General features: G+C 37.7%; 1 protein-coding gene across 19 annotated transcripts in view; it reads right to left on the reverse strand.

The window, feature by feature from the left end:
- Positions 1-1,026: 1,026 nt before the first annotated feature.
- Positions 1,027-18,002, reverse strand: part of LOC104150947 (phosphatidylinositol-binding clathrin assembly protein-like) — a 33,141-nt gene continuing 16,165 nt past the window's right edge. For 2 of the 19 annotated variants that reach the window (XM_068957345.1, XM_068957355.1), the window contains 13 exons: positions 15,006-15,091; positions 13,815-13,938; positions 12,806-12,942; positions 12,344-12,447; positions 11,278-11,424; positions 10,745-10,804; positions 10,545-10,655; positions 9,483-9,599; positions 9,316-9,346; positions 8,716-8,836; positions 6,374-6,430; positions 5,925-6,032; positions 1,027-5,311 (listed from right to left, as the gene is read on the reverse strand). In XM_068957345.1, coding sequence (XP_068813446.1) covers positions 5,297-5,311; positions 5,925-6,032; positions 6,374-6,430; positions 8,716-8,836; positions 9,316-9,346; positions 9,483-9,599; positions 10,545-10,655; positions 10,745-10,804; positions 11,278-11,424; positions 12,344-12,447; positions 12,806-12,942; positions 13,815-13,938; positions 15,006-15,091 — 1,218 coding nt within the window. In that variant the 3' untranslated portion in view covers positions 1,027-5,296. Of the gene's footprint in view, positions 5,312-5,924; positions 6,033-6,373; positions 6,431-8,715; positions 8,837-9,315; positions 9,347-9,482; positions 9,615-10,544; positions 10,656-10,744; positions 10,805-11,277; positions 11,425-12,343; positions 12,448-12,805; positions 12,943-13,814; positions 13,939-15,005; positions 15,092-18,002 lie in introns of all 19 variants that reach the window. The other 17 variants (XM_068957343.1, XM_068957352.1, XM_068957349.1 and 14 more) reach the window with 14 other exon arrangements.

Below are 18,002 nucleotides of genomic sequence, written 5' to 3' on the forward strand. Positions count from 1 at the left end.
CATTTCTGCTACACCATCTCGTCATGGGATTCGGCGCGACCCCCGCACCACGCGCGTGTTACTCGGCCATTTAAAAAAGCGGGCCAGCTGCTGCAGTCATTGCTCGGGGGAGCAACCGCGACCTGCTGCCAGGCAAACAGAGGCTGGCCCCGGCCCTAGCGCTTCATCGTCAAGAGAAAGCTAATGCCCGAACAGCAGGAGCTGGCAGTGATGCAGCACCAAGAAGCTATTAACTTTGTCGAGCTCCTAACTGAAAGCAAGTCTCTACAACTAAATGGAACAAAAACGCAGCTATTACAAACGCTGCTCGTCGAAGCTTCTCATTTAGAAGCAGAAACGCGGGCAGGGGAGAGAGGTCGCATGAGCACGTCCCCTCCAGGCACGCGGCTGAAACACACGGGTTAAGCAATGGTTTTGAGTTGAGGCAAGCCAACCCCCCCCCCCCCCCCCGCACTGAACTACGCTCACATGCGCCTCTCCCCCCCTCGGGGGCCTGAGGGGTTCAAAGCCATCAGAAGGCTCAGCAGCAGCTACGAGCAACGCACCCACCACAGCTGAAGTTGCCACGCTATTGTTTTTGGACGGTGAGGCCCTCCACACAACACACGCGTGATTTACACCTGTACCGTAGTGCTTCTGAGAGTACTAAAGGGTGAGATCCCCAAGTATTTTAACTTCACACTGATGAAAGTCGATTTGCTACTCCGCCATGGCAAGCGCCTTCTCTTCCGAGTTCGCACCTATTCGAGACAACCAGCTGCGTCTTCCCCTCTGCTCCCAGCCCGAGTCCCTCTTCGCCATTGCCCTGCAGAGGGAAAACAAGTTGCTGCTTCTCAAAGAGAAACTGGAATAATTTGCCAACTGATAAAGGTCAGCTACAGCGATCACTTCAGTACGGCACAATAGGCCTCTACATTCACACATGGTGCTGTAAGAAACAGTGTAATCAAGCCTCCTACTGCAGCTGCAATAAGTGGTACTACAGAAACCTTTGGAGAAGACACTGAAGAATGACTGCACGCACTGTGCATGTGCCAAAGTTTGTTTATTTTTTCCAAAACCTCTTTCATCAATTGACTGAATATGAGCAACAGCCTTAAAAAAAAAAGTTTGTGTATTAACAAATTGTGAAGTTAAAATATCAACAAAACTAGTCTTGTGCTTAGCTTAGGCTTTTTTTCCTTTTTCTGTAGAACATAAACACTCAATTTTTTCAGTTTGTGGCTAGTAGATCTTTCACACTCTGTATTCTTCTAAAATGAAGGAGCTCATGTAAAGGAACAGCCACACAAGAACACATTTGGAAAACAGCTCGAACAACTTAAGTTTTAGTAGCTCCTTTTAAATAAATATCCAATAAAGGCACAAACCTGTTATGGGGAAAAACATAACATACAAAACAAGAACTATTAAATAAATAATGCAAAGTGTGGATTGGGGTGGGGGAAATCCTTTCCAGCACCTATTTTTGTCATTGCTCCAAGATAAGATTCCAGCCAAACATGTGGTGAAGGATTAAACATAATCACAAGGCTACACACATTTGAGATACACTGAAAGATCTGATGTTACCATTTGTGTTGTAACTGTACCAGTTACTACAATCTCTTTAAATAAACGCTCATGAGAATCCACATATAGCGATGCAGTAATGTACTTATCAATGACAGAGCAAATACATCTTCAGAGTAATAGCAACAGTTTTTTTATATTCCTAGCTACTAGTAAATGTATAAATGATAACATGTACAGTTTCCATTGCTCAAAAATATAATCTTTAAAATGGAAATGACTAATACAGTGCCTTTAGATGTTGTCCTTACAATACAAACTACCCAAAACAAAAGTTTTTTTATGTACAAATTAAGCACCGATCCACAGTGCGTACTAGTCTAATTGTAACCCCACCCTCCCTGCCGCACATCAAAAAACCCAGATGTGGATTCACCCTGTATTCAATCTTGTAGTCAGAAGTTACTTAATGTTTTACAAAAGTTCATTTGCTATTTTTACCCACAAGTATTCCACCACTATGTGCACAGAACTGAGATTTCTCTAGTACATAATTTGTCCGAAATTAAAAAAGTTAAATTCAGTAACTTCTTGGAGGCAAAGTCAAACTATATCTAAAGAACATTAGAAAACTCTAGTTATTTAAAAAGAAGTACACTTTCAATTCCAACAGGCCTAACACAATCATCCTTCCCAAATTCCCCAAAAGGTTATATTTTGTCGCATATCCCACGAGAGAGAGCCCCCTTGTAGCAGCATTAAACCCCAACAGTTAGGCTTGCATGACCCACTAAAGTACAATACTGCAAAGCACACAGCGTTGTTTGAGTCCTCTTCCTTGTTCACACAAACGGGCTCCCATCTCGGTTATCGGCTTTCTGAAGCATTCAGAACAGGATTCCGACCAAAGGAGTTTGTGAACAAAAGGGAAAGTCGCCTGTATACACATCTCTTCCCTGCTTCACTTATCACAGCATTTGCCATTGCTGCAGGTTATTACAATTACCCTCTAAAACAAACCTCCGTCTACCATCTGTTTTTTCGGAGAACCAGTTCTGAGCCATGAGAGCCTTGACAGCATCCTAAGTCCTTGCATTTACCTCTGGACATATGAAGTATGTTATTTAAAACATAGTACTTGTCCTTTTTGTGCATTCCAATATGCCCACAAGGAAGAGGTTGAGAAAAAGCAGTCCTGTACACCTCCGTAAGGACAGAAGTGCGTTAAGCAATCTTTTCTTCACAAGGATAAATCTGTAAGAGCTGTGTTTTAACGTGTCAAACGTTCTGAATGAGACTAAAGATAAGATTTATAAGTTTACAAGGTCTTTAGGATGTACTTTGTGGCTGTTTCTCCCTTTTTAATACTAAATAAATTGGTATCAGACAGCTTTGCTACAAGAAAGCATACCAAAGAACTATTTAGAAAAAAATTCTACCGCAAATTAGGAGTTTAAGAAGTGCAAACAGTACTTGGTTCTAAATCCATTTCTGAGTGAAGTAAGCACATTCCAGATCTTCAGAATGCACTGCAAGAAAGTTGTAATGGATATATACTGTTTGCCAGGTACTCGTTTACATATTTTATTAAAAATAATTGATCATGGCTTATACAACCCAGTATGGAAAAAATCTAACAGTTTACTGTGCCAGACACTGCCTGGTCATAGCGCTCCCAGCTATGACAGGGCTCAGATACTTACTACTGCATGTATTGGTCTAATTTGAATTCAAGACTTTTCAATACTGTGTGTATATATATATATATATCAATGGAATTAACTATTTTTTAAACAAACACCCTCCCACCCCCAAAACACACACACAGGAACAATGACCCATTCCAAACAGCATCTATTCTCTCATCTCGAAGAAGGTGGCCACAGGCACCAGATAATTCATTGGCTTAAAGTCATATAACTGTTTGACCCAGGAAAGGCGAATTAAAGCTTGAAGCCCTCTATAATTCAAATTTCAATGTTAAATTGCTATATATCAGTCCCGTTCTTTTCATCAGTACACATTCAGAGTCTGAGCTTAAAATTTCTACAAGGCTAATTTCCCAAAAGTTTAGTGGTTACCAATTTCAAGGGTTGGGGTTTAACTGATTTGCTTGACAAAAGTATTTCTGTAACATTATTATGAAATACTTCTTTTGTACTCTGTGGACAAAATTTAAGCATTTACAAAAAGAGAGGCTTGTTTCCACTGTATTTTAGAAGTTCTCTACAGGACAATTTGACAAGATTTTCAGGCCTATTTGCATTTACAGTAAGATTCAGAGATACTTTTGCAAATACAGCGTCCAAGAGATAAAAGCCACGCTAATCTGGAGGTTCATAACAGTAGTGACTATTTGTTTTTGAAAAACCCAACTTTAATAATCATCATCAGTAGAAGCTACATTACAGAAGAGTTTTTCATTGTATTCTGCCACCAAATTTCTGGAGAAAGGGTTGTTTCTGATTCCATTTACTCATTATTAACTTTTTTTTTTTTTTTTTTAAAAGTGCTGCCACATTTTATTGTGTGTTTAAAGATACAACATAAGGCATTTTCATAGCCAATCTAAATTTTGGAAGATTGTTAAATACGAAAGATGCATCAAAAGCCTGTATATCTGACCCGTCAGCAATAACATACTTCACAGATTAGTTGATTCACAAGATTTTCCTCTCAAAAAAGAAGTCTGGATTTCTTCTTACAGCTTTATCATCTTAAAAATACTACAGAAGAAAGAAGAATTACTGCAGCATTAAAGAAAAGGTTACTTAAAAGTTTCCATATATTTACACATTTAAAATAATTACTTTTGTATGGTTTGCAAGTAGGTTCTTGTTTCAGAAAAGCAGCACAAGCTGTTCTCTATGGCTGGAACAATTTTAATATAGTTACCAGTTCTGGAAGTGTCAGCACTATTGCAAGGTTTGCTTTTTTTGAACTAATGAACTGAGCTTTAAAAATAAAACAAGTTACCTCTCTTGCCTCTTTTGCAGTTAGCAACAAGATTTTCTAATTGCTCCAATTTGCTGCTGTTGGGGTATATACTTTCACTGTAACAAAAGCTACATACTTCTTCCCCACTCTGAGACAAGACCTTTAGCCCATGTCAGAGCCTGGCCCTTTCAGCTAGCCATGTAACACTGACATTATGCCAATGGAGCAATTTTCATTATATATAAAATATACATATATATTTCTTGTTGATTCACAGCATTTAAAACTCACATTATAGAGTTTATGAATTACTATAAGCTATTCTAATGTGAAAAAGCTGTCTGATTTCTTATAATATCGGCCTTATGATAATGCAAGCATTACTCTATCAGAGTATTTATTAGAGCATATGAAAGTTTTATTGCTCAACTTCATTTGAGTTGCGTCTTGGTTACAACAGCCACAGAACTTATGGAAAAAATAAATAGGATTTATGATGTTCTCAGTTAACTTCCTACAGGCAATCCACTGATGAATAAGATTGCAAAGCAATCACATAACCCTCTTCTCAGAAGGTGCAAGTTGGATTCTCATCTTCAAAGCTGAGTTGACCTCAAAGATTACAGTTACCTAATGAACAGTCTAAAAACCAATGAGCAAACATGATTTCATACCACAATGACTGTTATAAACAAGATTCTCTAAATCACTGCAATTCAAATTAATATTACATTATACAGGGGAGAAACAGTTGCCCTGTTCAAGAATACATTATGGGAAGAATGAAATTCAGTCTTTTCTTTTTACCAGTATTTGGTTGTTCACATATCTTCCTGCTTTGGCGGCTTTACATAAACTGTATCTGTAAAGTAGAGATTAAATGTTATTAATGCCACTTTCATAGCACATGGCCTCTCAGTGTTTTGGAGGTATGAATTTATGCAAGTGCCTTGTTAACTGCAAGTTGGGACTGCGCGTTTTGTCACTTCCAAAAAAAAAAAAAAAAAAAAGAACAGCGTATCTAGGTGACAGAAGTCCGCAATCCCTTTGCCCTTTGACTTGAATAGTCTCCTATCCATGCCTTTCTTCGCTTCACAGTTGAACCTAATCCTCCAGAAACATTTCACCAGTGCCACAGTCAGTATGACTAAACCAAGTACCCAACTAATGTCATAGGAAGTCTTAAGTTCTAGATTCAGTCTTCTCTGCTCCCATTTGCTTAAGGTTGGCACAGCGAGAAGCCAGCCATTATGTTTCTGTTGCTCTCCATTTCTACTTTCTTCCTATACCTGCATGCTTTCATCATGTGTATATTCTTTCTCACCTGCAAAAAGCTCTTGCCCCTGACTGAGGAACACCTCACTTTCTCAGAGACAGAAATAGATGTTAATACACCGTTACGAAACGAGACATTTCGTTTCCTTTACTAAGACTGAAGTTTCAATATGAGCTTAACATTAAAGAGAACAGCTCACCTGAGTTCCAGAAACAGGTGCAAAAGGGTTTGTTGGCCTTAGACCAGGCTGTGTATACATCATTGACTGGGGTGCCATCAAAGGAGCAGCTCCAATCTGAGGAGGTACCTACAAGGAAAACAGAAGAGATGGTAGACGAGTAGTACATAACAATCCATTTGATTCTAGAAGCTACATCTTTTTGCGTTATAAGCACAGTAACCAATAAACACATAGATACACATACACAGAGTTAGTTAAGTCACAGCTTTTAAGATGACTTGCTGTATAAAATTTAGAATAATGGCTTCCAATGTACAATGTGAAAAAGCCATCCAGTTTCACACAATATTGACCTTATGAAACAATACACAAGCGGCAGGACAAATCAAACATAATAATGCTTGGCATGACATCCACTGAAGTAAGTATAACTGTTTTCAGGAGTACGAAACAGTCGAGTTCCTTACCATTCCATATACAGGCACTTGAGGTGTGGTCACTGGGTATGCAATAGGAGCAGGTACCTTCAATCAAAAAATAAAAAAATTTAATGCATTTTAGATAAGCTTATGCATACTAGTAACTTGCGCAATGCTGTGTACAAAATACATATTTTTAACACTCAAAATAGCTAACATTTAACAAGAAATTGACCTACATATCCAGGATAATGTACTCGATTCTGGCACGGCAAAAGGAGTAAGGACAGAAAATTATTTAAGAGGTCAAACTGAAATTCCAACCAAAGGATGGACTAAAGTCCAGTACCAGAACTATCAACAACTATGCTAAAGTCACTAATTAGAACAATTTCAGAGGGGTTGGGAAGGGAAAACAAAAAAGGCAAAAGGACAGTAATATCAGTAACTGTGCCTGGTAACTTTGATAGGCTCACCACTTACGAGGCTACTACTTACAAGATTCACAGCAAAAATAGAACTTTCAGTAAATCTGGCCATATTTGAGTACATTGCTTGCACGAACATTTGGGCAAGAAGCTTTTCAAGGGCATGCAATAGTTCCTCCTCCTCCTCCTACCGTGTACAAGAAAGGTATAGGAAAACAAGGAAGCCAGTGACCCGTCAGCCCAAGAAAGGACTAGCAATGGATGTTTAATCAGCCCCAAAATTACTCACAAACTAAACTTAATTCTGATGCTTGCAATATATCACAATACTCAGAACAAGAAAGAAAAACAAAGAGCATCTTAAACCAGGTTATAAGTTAACTTATACCAGGTTATGTTTATAGGCACAATGATGCATGCAATTCATACTGCCATGCATTATTAAGTAGTGTTAATTAATTGTATTTAAAAAAGATTGAACTGCTAATTAAAATACATCGTTATGAAAGATTACACGTGAGGCTGAGGATTACTACAGTCTCTGAAAGCCACAGACCAAGCCAGGACACTCAGACCATTCCAGGTGCTGGGGCATTGATTTCAAAGATAGCTGCTCATAGCTAAGGTAGTTCTTTGGATCATTAACTTTTGGGTTTCCTAGCAAACCAGTGAGCTGATACATGGCATAAAGCACTCAAACATAAGCTTAAACCAGAAAGCATTAGACAAGAACATGTGAAAGAAAAAAAAAATCCACCACATAACCCAAACATACAGTGGTTAATATTTGCTACGGCGTCTCACACATAAGTATCTTCCAAAAACCAAAATACATCAGCACTCTAACATAACATGTTCTAGAGCACCAAGAGGGGATAGAAAGATTAAGGTCTCAAATGTTTCATGCACAAAATATAACCTGAAATCACACAAGTACTGCACAACTAATAATAATTCTAACAACTAATAACCAATTCTAATCTGAATTGTTTGGTTTCAGTTTCAAGTTCAAATCTAGATTTAATAGCCCATTCAGTTCTATGAATTTTGACTGAGCACACCCATATAAGCTGGAGAAAAGACAAAAAGATATATGGGACAGAACTATTCACATTGGAATATAAAGTCAGACAGCAGTCCAAAACTCTTAGCAAACACTGCAATTACTCTAGTTGTACGTAAAGCTGAGGTAAACATTCTGAAATACAGCTGCCTTGGAGGAAAGTGATTTGTATTTGCACAAATATATTTGAACAGAAAATACCAGAAAAAGCTCTTAAAGCATAGCAAAAGAGTCAGTTGCCTACAAACATCCCTCCAGAAAAACCAACATTCTGCAAATTAAATAATTCTATAAATTTTACCCAGTATTTGGTGTTCAAAACGTGATGAAGTTGCTGATGCATGATGAAGTTGCTGTTAAGCGTGATCAGAAATTCTGAAGCACTACCTGAACTGATAATTAAGGTGCCTCGAGGAGGTTAAGATGCAGTAGCCTTCCATGTAATAAACAGAAAAGGGAACAAAACCCAAGAGGAATAGTAGTTATTTGGCCTTGAAACAGGTTCCTAGGATTCTTAAACGTGCATCTTCGTGTTGGGAAGGGAAGAAGGGAAGAGGTCTCTCTTAAATAAAGATAGAGATAAGAAATGCTTGTGTTTTGAGAGGGTCATTTGTTTCAATTGAAACAAACAAACAAACGTCTCATGGATTTAGAATTGTCCACAAGTGAAAGGCTGGATTTTTCCCTCCCTGCAAGAGGTCTTTAATGGACAAGTTTTACTGTGAGAGGAAGTAAAGCATACTAAAACTCCATCTCATTCAGTTTGCGAAGTGATCTTGCAAGCAGGTTTTTCCTCAGTCTTGTTCCAAGCAGCCTTTGCTATTTCTTTTAAATTAATGCATGAAGGGAAAAAGGTATTTGCTAGTAACAAAGTATGATTTCAACAGCACAGAAATTACCATATGTGGAAGAGTGGGTAAGGGAGTAGGGTTCCATGTGGTTGATGTGCTTGTTTTTGCTTGCCAGTTTGTTCCACCAGTAAGTTTTTTCTCCGTAGGCTGGGTCCACTGCATATCTGATCTAAAATGAAACTGTAATGTCAGTTTTCACATAGAGCCAGCAAGTAACAGAAAAATGCTTTGTAATACATGTAGACAGTTGAAATCTACAGGTGGTAGAAATAGTCAAGATTCATTTCAATAACTGCTTGTATCTCTAGTGAGTACGAAGTTCTGGAGTTCTGTTCTATATTAAAAATAAACTCACTCTCATCCACCGCACCGTACAATATAATGATTCAAAAGTTTTTATATAACCGCAAAATATTTTTATGTCAGCTCACAGAAATATTTAAATAAAAATACTGCAACTGCAAGCCTAAAACTTACTACTTCAAACGTTAAGTTTGCCTGCATTATGATAACTGACCCTATTAACCAATTGTTTCAACGCTGTTCTTGATAGCGGATTACTCGCCAGACCTGAGAATCTTACTATGTCAGTGCCAGTAAAACGCACTGCAGATTATCAGGGAGTATTAAATAGATATATTAACTTACTTCTTGGATGGAGTTCCTCCAAAGCCAAGATCTAAGGGGAGAAAAGAAGCAAACATTCACGCAAAATCGCCAAATATATTTAGTCCAGGGGCGAGGTGGGGGGAAATGGATCTCATTTTGTTTTCAGTAACAAATGGGAAAATAAAGTTTTAAAGCTTCATACTCACTTCCCACAAGATTAGCAAGTGAAGAATCAAGATCATTTGCCAAAATTTTTCCACTTTGCTGATTGGCTAAAGCAGTTTTTTGACTTTGTGGTGGTACTGTGGGTTGCAATACCTCATCTAGAAGAGTAAAAGCTAAACCAAGACATGAAAACAAGAACATAAAGATAGCTGTTACCAAAACAGTACATTGCGTTTATTGAAAGACATCCATAAGCCAGGGAAGCATCTTCCTTACATAACACTATCAGTAGTTGGGGGGGGGGGGGGGGTTGTTTGGTTTGGGGCTTTTTTTTTTTTTTTTTTTTTTTTTTGGAGTATTTATATAGAGAAGTTCAACATGCCAGAAGTGTTTAAGGCTTAAGTAGAAGCATAGTTTAACCTCTCATTTTTTCTGGAGTATTATATTCTAGTACACTGTCCAATTTTACTTCAACAGTAACTGGTGGTATTTTTAAATTAAGCTAAATCTCCCCTAAAACTCGAGAAAAAAAAAACGTTACTCAAGATAGTTTCAGAGCGTTCTTGTAACAAATATAGCCATAGTTTCATGATACTACTAGTATCTTGAATGTACAAAAGAGTTCCTTTGTTATACATTCACAAGAATTTTGAGGCAAAATAATATCAACCAGCAGAATGATAATTAAGTTATTCTTTACACAAAGTATACACTTAACTAGCTTTGCATTTTATTTGTAGGTACAACACCTCTCAAACTTAGGGGGAACTTATTATCACACATTAAGAGAAAACGCTGAAGCCCTAAGCACTAGAAGAGACAAATATAAGCTTACCAATTAATAAATATCCGATGGGCCACGTTTGAAGTTTATTCCCCCCAAAAAAGAGAGAAATAGGTATTACACAGTATAAGATTAAGTTAGAGCTAGTTTTAAAGCAAATAACTACAATTAAACTGATTGTCCATTAACTTATCAGCCCTATGTTATTCAGCTTGCAAATGGCTTAACTTATTAATTTCTGCACTGTAATGGTAGTTATGCTAAACTGTTAGGCAACTGTAGTCTGCAGGATGTAAACTAGTTATAAGGCAGTTTTTACCACTTGTAGTCCTGTACTCTGGTGCAGTAGATTTTCCTCCAAAAACAGCATCAAAGTCCGCATTAATTGCTGAAGAGGTGCTACTTGGAGGAGCTGAATGAAGAGGAAACCCTAAACAAGAAATTCAGAGTAAATCAGATACACCCACTGAGTAGATACCACTCGTTACAGTGAAACCAGAACGTTAAAAATCAAATTACCATCAACAGTCAGAGGATGATACACAGAGGTATATGCAGGTTTATGACCACTAAAGTCATCTTCATGAAAAAATGAAAGAAGAAAACAAAATCAGATTAAGAGAGAAAAGGAAGGGAAAAACCCAAAAATCAAGCCTGCAGTTATTATTTAAGTTGTTTTAGGAACAGAAGAAAATTCTTATTCAGCAAATTTGAAAAATGTTAGTTAACTGTTGCATTCCTCATCACCAAAAAAAAAAAGCTCCAGTTTAACAGAAATTAGCAAAAAGTCCAGCTGAGATATGAGTCTTAGGATGCTTAGCTTGGGCAAGTTGAACAAGATAATGGATTCTTTCAACTCTAGAAATACAACTTTAAGGAAATACATGTTTTGTTAATACCTCTGGAATTAATACACTATTTTCACTTGCTAGCAAAAAGTGAAAGATTGGTTCAAACTACAAAAAGATTACACAACACAGCTTATTAGTAGTATTATCTCAAGTTGGAAAGAAATTAGGTTTTGCTTTTTTTTTTTTTTTTTTTTTTTTTACCACTAAACAGTTCCACTGTTTGTTTGGAGGAAAAGGTAGAATTGATGAAAGGGGTGGTAGATTTTACAGCTTCTTCAACTGGCTTCATGTCAAAGATGTCCAGATGAGGTGGAGAACCAACACAACCATTTGAGGACGAAAAAGGACCTTTCAGATGCAGCAGAAGTAAAGAAAAGAGAATACAGAATACAAATAGTAGAGAAGAAATAGATTGAAATGATTGCACATGAGAATTTCTAGAATTAACAGTCAAACAGTAGATTTTCCACCTACCGACCAGCCCATTTAAGATACAAATTCTTAGTTTCAGCTAAAAAAGCCTAACAGTACTCTATTTAGGGAAAGCATAATTCTAGTACAGCCATGGGGTGGGAAGGGGAGAAGGACAGAACACCGACCAGTAAAAAGAACAGTCAGAGGCTACTTTTTAGGCTTTAGGAATATGCCTTTATATAGCACTTAAGCGTACCAGATCCATCTCTTAAAATGCTAACACTTGTAAACAGTGTTACCATTTGCCTTATTTCAGTTTAACATGTATTTTTTTTTGATGCCTATCCTGATTATTCTTTGGAGAAATGGGTGAGGACATAGAGAACGCCATCCCTATGAAACTGGGAACAGCACCTTTGCAATAGGTACCTTGAAGTTAGGAACATATTTTTAATGAAAAATGCATTAAATATCTCTTAATTGAAAGGAAATACTAGTACAGCATCTTTTCAGTTACATCTGCTTCATTTATATTTCTCAGCATATTTGGACTTTCATTGTTGGTTACAATTAGTCTTCCCCTCCCCTTTGTTGAGCACTTCCTTCATTTCATCCACCGCATATTATTTTTAATGCATTACAGTAGTGACAAAAATCTCTGGGACAGTTTCCCGGAGTTTTCAGATGACTTGTTTTATACTCTATCAAGGATAGAAACATTTGGATGCCGAATAATTAAGGTTTAAGCAGTAGATTACGTTAAGCGTGAACCCGTGCTTTATCAGGAAATAATATTCTTGTACTCTAAGAATTTACCCATCATTTAGACAGTCAAATCACAGTATCTGCTTACCTCCCCAGGCACTGCTTGCTGATGTTGCTATAGCTGGAGTACTCTGTACAGTTGGAACAAATGCTGGCTGAAGATCAAAAAGATCACTAGAAAGGTTGGGCATGCTGAAGAGGAAGAGAGAGAGAGAGAGAGAGAGAGAGAGAAAGAGAGAGAGAGAGAGAGAGAGAGGTACATGAAGATACGTAAAAGGCATTGTATTCTTGCTCTATACACTAACTCATACCAACCTCTTTCTCCTGTTCACTAGGAGCCAGTCAAGAATAATGGTACAGAACAAGGCTAGGTAACTAAGCACTTCTTAAGTAATACCAAAAAACTCATGTGAATACACCAGGAAGTCATCTGCAAGAAGTTACTTGTGAAGAGTACTTCCCATAACTAGGATTTGTGCTTCGCACTTGACTGCAGAGCTACCTGGCCAATGTAATTTATGCTTGCTTCAGAAAGCAAACGCTCTCTCACCTATTTGTTGTGGGTGCTGGTACTGCAAAAAGGTCAACAGCTGCAGTGGTATTCACACTTTTTCCTGATAAGGTACTTGGAGATGCTGATGTGGAAGTGGAATTTGATACCACAGAAATCTCTCTTAATCGCTGCTCCTGAAAGATAAGATACACAGTTTGAAATTTAATTTCATTAATTTATTAACTGTTCAGTCCTGATCTCAGGACTGTTCAGTCCTGTTCAGTCCTGATTTCAGTGAGAGTCCTAACTGTTCAGTCCTGATTTCAGTGAAAGAAAAATCTTGTCCTGTTCTAGATTATACTGTGCACATCCTCAGGAAATAGCGATAAACAGGTAAAAACCTGAAGGACCAAGACTGAGACCTTAAGAGAACGATGCTGCTAGGAGGACAACTCAACAAGCACCAACGAGTGAACAAAGGAAAGAGCGCATTAAGGAACCAAGAGGAGAGAACACACGGGGTTTTCTTTCAAGTGTATATGGACTCTAAGGCCACAAGTTATACCTAAACACCTAAGTTTTGAAATGGTTTTGCAAGCTAAGCTGTAAAATTATACATGAGAACAGTTAAGTACAGACAGAAAAGTAGCTTGTGTTCTCATTACAAGCAACATGGCTGAAGAATCATGCTAAACCATCATTCCATACTCCACAGGGAAAAAAATTCTCATCTAGCAATAGTCAGTCCTATAACAGAAGTGTTGTGCGCTCAACTGCTGTTATAAGACCTAGAACTCTTGTATACCCATTTCATGGATCTTTGAGATAAAGAATTCAATCTCCTGAAAAGAATATAAGTGACCCACTTCAGCTGCCAGCTATTCAAATTACATTCCTGGGTAGAAGGGTCAGCATACATCAGCAACTACCCTACCTACAGAGTGAAGTCTTTGCCTCTCTTAAGGTTGGAGTCCTCCTGCCACACGCACTAGCTTAAATCAACCCTAGTTTTAACCTGTATCTAGTGAAAAATCTTGGAATACAATCTTTTAAAAAAATATAGTACCTTAAGTGCCTGCAGTCTAGCTTGCTCCTCCTCCAATGCCTGCTGCTTCTCTTTCTCATCCATCCTGCTAAATGACATTCCTGTGCTGGCAAGCGTGGAAACAGCACTGGATAGGGCACTAGCTCTAAAAGCAGAAATAATTTTGTAAAAAGTTATATTCAGAAAAACTCGCAGGTAGCACATCACTTCTTGTTTAAGCATCAACTGTCTTATCTTTTTTCATATCTATTCTTACTTTACTCTTTTGTACACAAAAGTAGACATCAGTAATAAGGCAGTGTGGCGAAGGGACGATGCCTCACGTTTCAGTGAGTAGGCACTGGCAAGTGCAGAACTTAACAGTTTTGTTTTTACTTTAAAGGTCATATAGACTAGAATTTTGTTCCTTCAAGTGGCAGCGGCGTGGAAAGCTTGCGTGTATATGTTATACAGACAACTGGAAACAAAGCACAGAAGTTCTTCCCACATACTACATTTTAGCAGAATACTATGGTAAGCAAATCCTCAGATTCTTTTCAAAAGTCTGTCATGCACGACAACAACTCAGGAATGTAGGTTACACCAATATGTTTATCCGTATTTACCCACGTTTCTGAGGCGGAACATCTATACAAAGAGAGATCTCTTCCTCTTAAGTCAGGCACAGTACCTCTTAAGTCAGAGGTACTGCTCATACATATTGATACTCAGCTGATACTTGTTAGCACAAAACATCTAAGCTAAGTTGGCAGTTTTGAGAAGCAGGGACTTGGAAATTTTTGTAACAAGTTAACACAAATTCATGGTCTGAGAGGTATATAACTGACAAATAAAGGTAAATGCCAACCTATCTTGGGTTAAAAAGCAAAAAATTCCAACCTTACAACACAAATACCTCCAAAGTCTTACAAGACAGAGGACTTCCAACTGGTAAAAGGTAAGAAGAATAATACATAAGGCCTCAGCTCAGCGGTTTATTACAGCATAGTAAGAAGCCTGACAGAGAGAGAGGGACACAACAGATATATACACATCAAGTGCAGGTAAGCTGTCAGATAATTACTCGATATATGCTTCATTAATATTTGTACAAAGATACACTCGTAATGAACAAAATTCAAGAGGAGAACCTCAAACGGTTGAATACAGGAACATCTTAGTGATAAGATAAAACCCAAGTAAATACATCACTGCCATTCACTTGGTGCTCACCTGCTGGCAGCAGAGACTTCTTTTGTTTTCTTTCCTTCCAGAGAAGCTAAATGCTGTTCCAGTGCTTCAAGCAAGCTGCTGGGTGCCTAAAGTTAAAGTAATCATGAATCACTGCTTCTAGACAACATATCGTTGTTTAGTACACAGATTAGTTTCCCATCCACCAGCCTCAAGAAAGAAAATAAAAACCCACAACAATTGTGCCTTTAGATTTTGTTTTCATCCTGTACACCTAAGTGGGGTGGGGGAACAGTGTCCTCTATGCTAAGTTAGAAACAGTAATCAAGTGATTAAACAGTACTCTCTTAAATTTGTAAAAGCACCCACAGGAAGCCTTTGCATTTTTGTTCCTCCTCACCTCCCATAACATTAAAAAGCCAACAATCTTTTTTTTTCTTTCAATCAAATCTTCACAGGGAAAGGCTTGCATTGGAAACATTTATGACCACAATAGGATGATAGCTTTGATAAAAGTGAAATCAATTTTAACTTAGGTTTTGTCTCAACAATACTATCATAGATTGAGTAGCTATTCAACACATCATTACACAACAAATTCAATTTCACCAAAGCCTTTGGTAGCCTAAAACATATTAGAAAGTAGCAGCATCACTTCAAATAAAGTTATAGCTTTTTGTCAAGAAATGGTGAAACCCATGAGAAGCTTTTAACATTAAGCCGTTTTATAAACAACAAAAGCGATTAAAAGAAAAAGGCTTCATTCCACTTAAATCTAGCATGAAGTCTGGCATTCAAATGTCTTGCTTGACACTTCAGTTGAAACTCGAGGCATCTAAATGAGTATTGGGTGAACAACACACAGGGGTTTCAGAAGTCTTTTGGGAGCCCAGCCATGGCATTATTCAACAGCTGAGACAAAAAAAAAAAATCTTAACTACTGATGGGTAACAAAGAGCAAGTTTAAAATAGAAAGACTAAATAGTGCCAACATTGTTTTAGTTCCTAAAAATCAAAACAAAAAACCCACCACACTGCCAATCACAACATGCTTCCTTTCTGCCATATATTTGTACCCACTAATAGAAGTATTTTCTCCATACCAGAGAAAACAGCTCAGAATAAGTGTGAACTGATCTTGATCACAGGTTAGCAGTTAGCAATATTTCTCCAAGTCACCCTCACAAACATAAACCCTCCAAAAGACAAAACAATTAGGCTGGCACTGTTGAAAGAGTTCACTGCCTTGCTGTTTCAGCCACATTACTCATGTCTTAACTATATAGTCCCTCCTCCATAAAATGAGGGAATTGAAAGTCTACAGCAGATTCAGATGAAGGGAATAGATCTCCTAAGTTTTAATCTACTTGCCAGCTCAGCCCTCATCAACTAGCAGGGTTTAAGAGGCATTAAACCTCCGTTTTCAGTAGGTAGCATAAATACGATAAGCATTGCTCAAAAGAAAAAACAAACTTGCCCTTGCTAGCCCTTCTATCTAAAAGCTAGACCAACGTATGCCCTGGAAACAGGAAAATTATTAATCAGACAAGGCTTTGGCAAGTCCCCAGCTGGAACACTAAGTACAATGCTGGCTTCCAACAATCAATGAAGCTAGATTCAAGTACAAGAGATGTGAAGAAAGGCAATTACAATAATCCTATAAAACTGCTTGGCTTAAAGGTCTGAGTTGATACTTCTTTCCATAAATAGAGCTACGTAAGCTAGAAGACATGTCCAGAAAACTGGACGTGAATAAATTCAGCCAACAAGTTAGACAGCTAACCCTCAAGAGGGTAGCATTTTGAAATGCCTTTTCAGAAAGAAATCAGGGACCAAAAAGAACTTTTTACCTTTCAAGAGAAATATAAGTTTGCAATAGACATTACATAATACAGCTAGCTAGATAATCCCAGTAGCAGGGGTCTGTACTCCAACTCTGGAAAGTTTCTTCTAGTCTATATTTCTTTTCAAGGTAACACTAAAACCTATCTATCTGTATGGAAGTGTGTTCTATACTTTAGAGGGCTTAAGAAGAAAATAGACAAATAAGTTCTCTGTAACTGCGTTATCCAGCTGAAAGGTAGTTGGAAAGGTACACTCTTCTCTGAACTTTCTCGTTGCTATAGACAACCAACAAAACATTAGAGCTGAAATTTTGTGTATGAACAGAAGTTTTACCTCAAAAAAGATGCCTAGTTAATACAGATACTACGACTTGAAAAAGTCCGTGTTTAATTAAAAAGAAAAAAATTCACCTAAAGACATCTGAGCAATTAACACCCATACAGAGGGAAGTGACCTTGCTGCACTGATGAAATATAGCAACAACTAGTAGAAAATAATGCCATTGGGAACGGGGGCACCGAGAAAGGACAGTGCTATTTCCTTGATAAGGACTGGCAACAGTGGCACTATTAGTACAAATGCTAGACCAAGTCTTCTACAGCCAAGTAAAATAATACAATTTTCATTACGTTTTTGGAAACTGACTATTTAGGACTACATCAAGGAAGTCTCAAGTGAAAACAAAATAGAAGGCAGACAATAAGAATGATTAAATTGGGGAGGCTAGCAACGTTTATGTCAGTCAGCAACCTAAGCTACTGGTCAGAGTTCAGGAACACTTCAAGCACAAAAAAATGAGCGCCTAGTAGTGAAAAAGTGTGAATATTCACCAGAATCAGGAAAGAAAAAAGTTATACAGCAGTAGCAATAAGCAGCAGTAATAACAAGCTTTTACACAGAAATTCAGTGTTTTCAGGAACAGCTTAAAGGAACTCTGAAATACGCACATCCCAGAACAAAACATACAACAGAAACCTAAGCAACTAAGTATTTAGAAAAAAAATATATACATAATATGGTAGACGGAATTTGAATAAAAGACTGCTGTTGCAACTTATTGTCCATGATCCTGCCAGAACTTAAATCAGGACTACAAGCACACTGAAAACTAAAGCTCTTTCAAATGCTTAGTATTACAAAGTTTTAGAAAGTTGTTTCAACATGGCACTAAATTGATTTACAATTATTCAACTC

Source organism: Struthio camelus, chromosome 11 (assembly GCF_040807025.1).
Source record: "Struthio camelus isolate bStrCam1 chromosome 11, bStrCam1.hap1, whole genome shotgun sequence".
In the NCBI taxonomy this organism is placed as follows: Eukaryota; Metazoa; Chordata; class Aves; order Struthioniformes; family Struthionidae; genus Struthio; species Struthio camelus.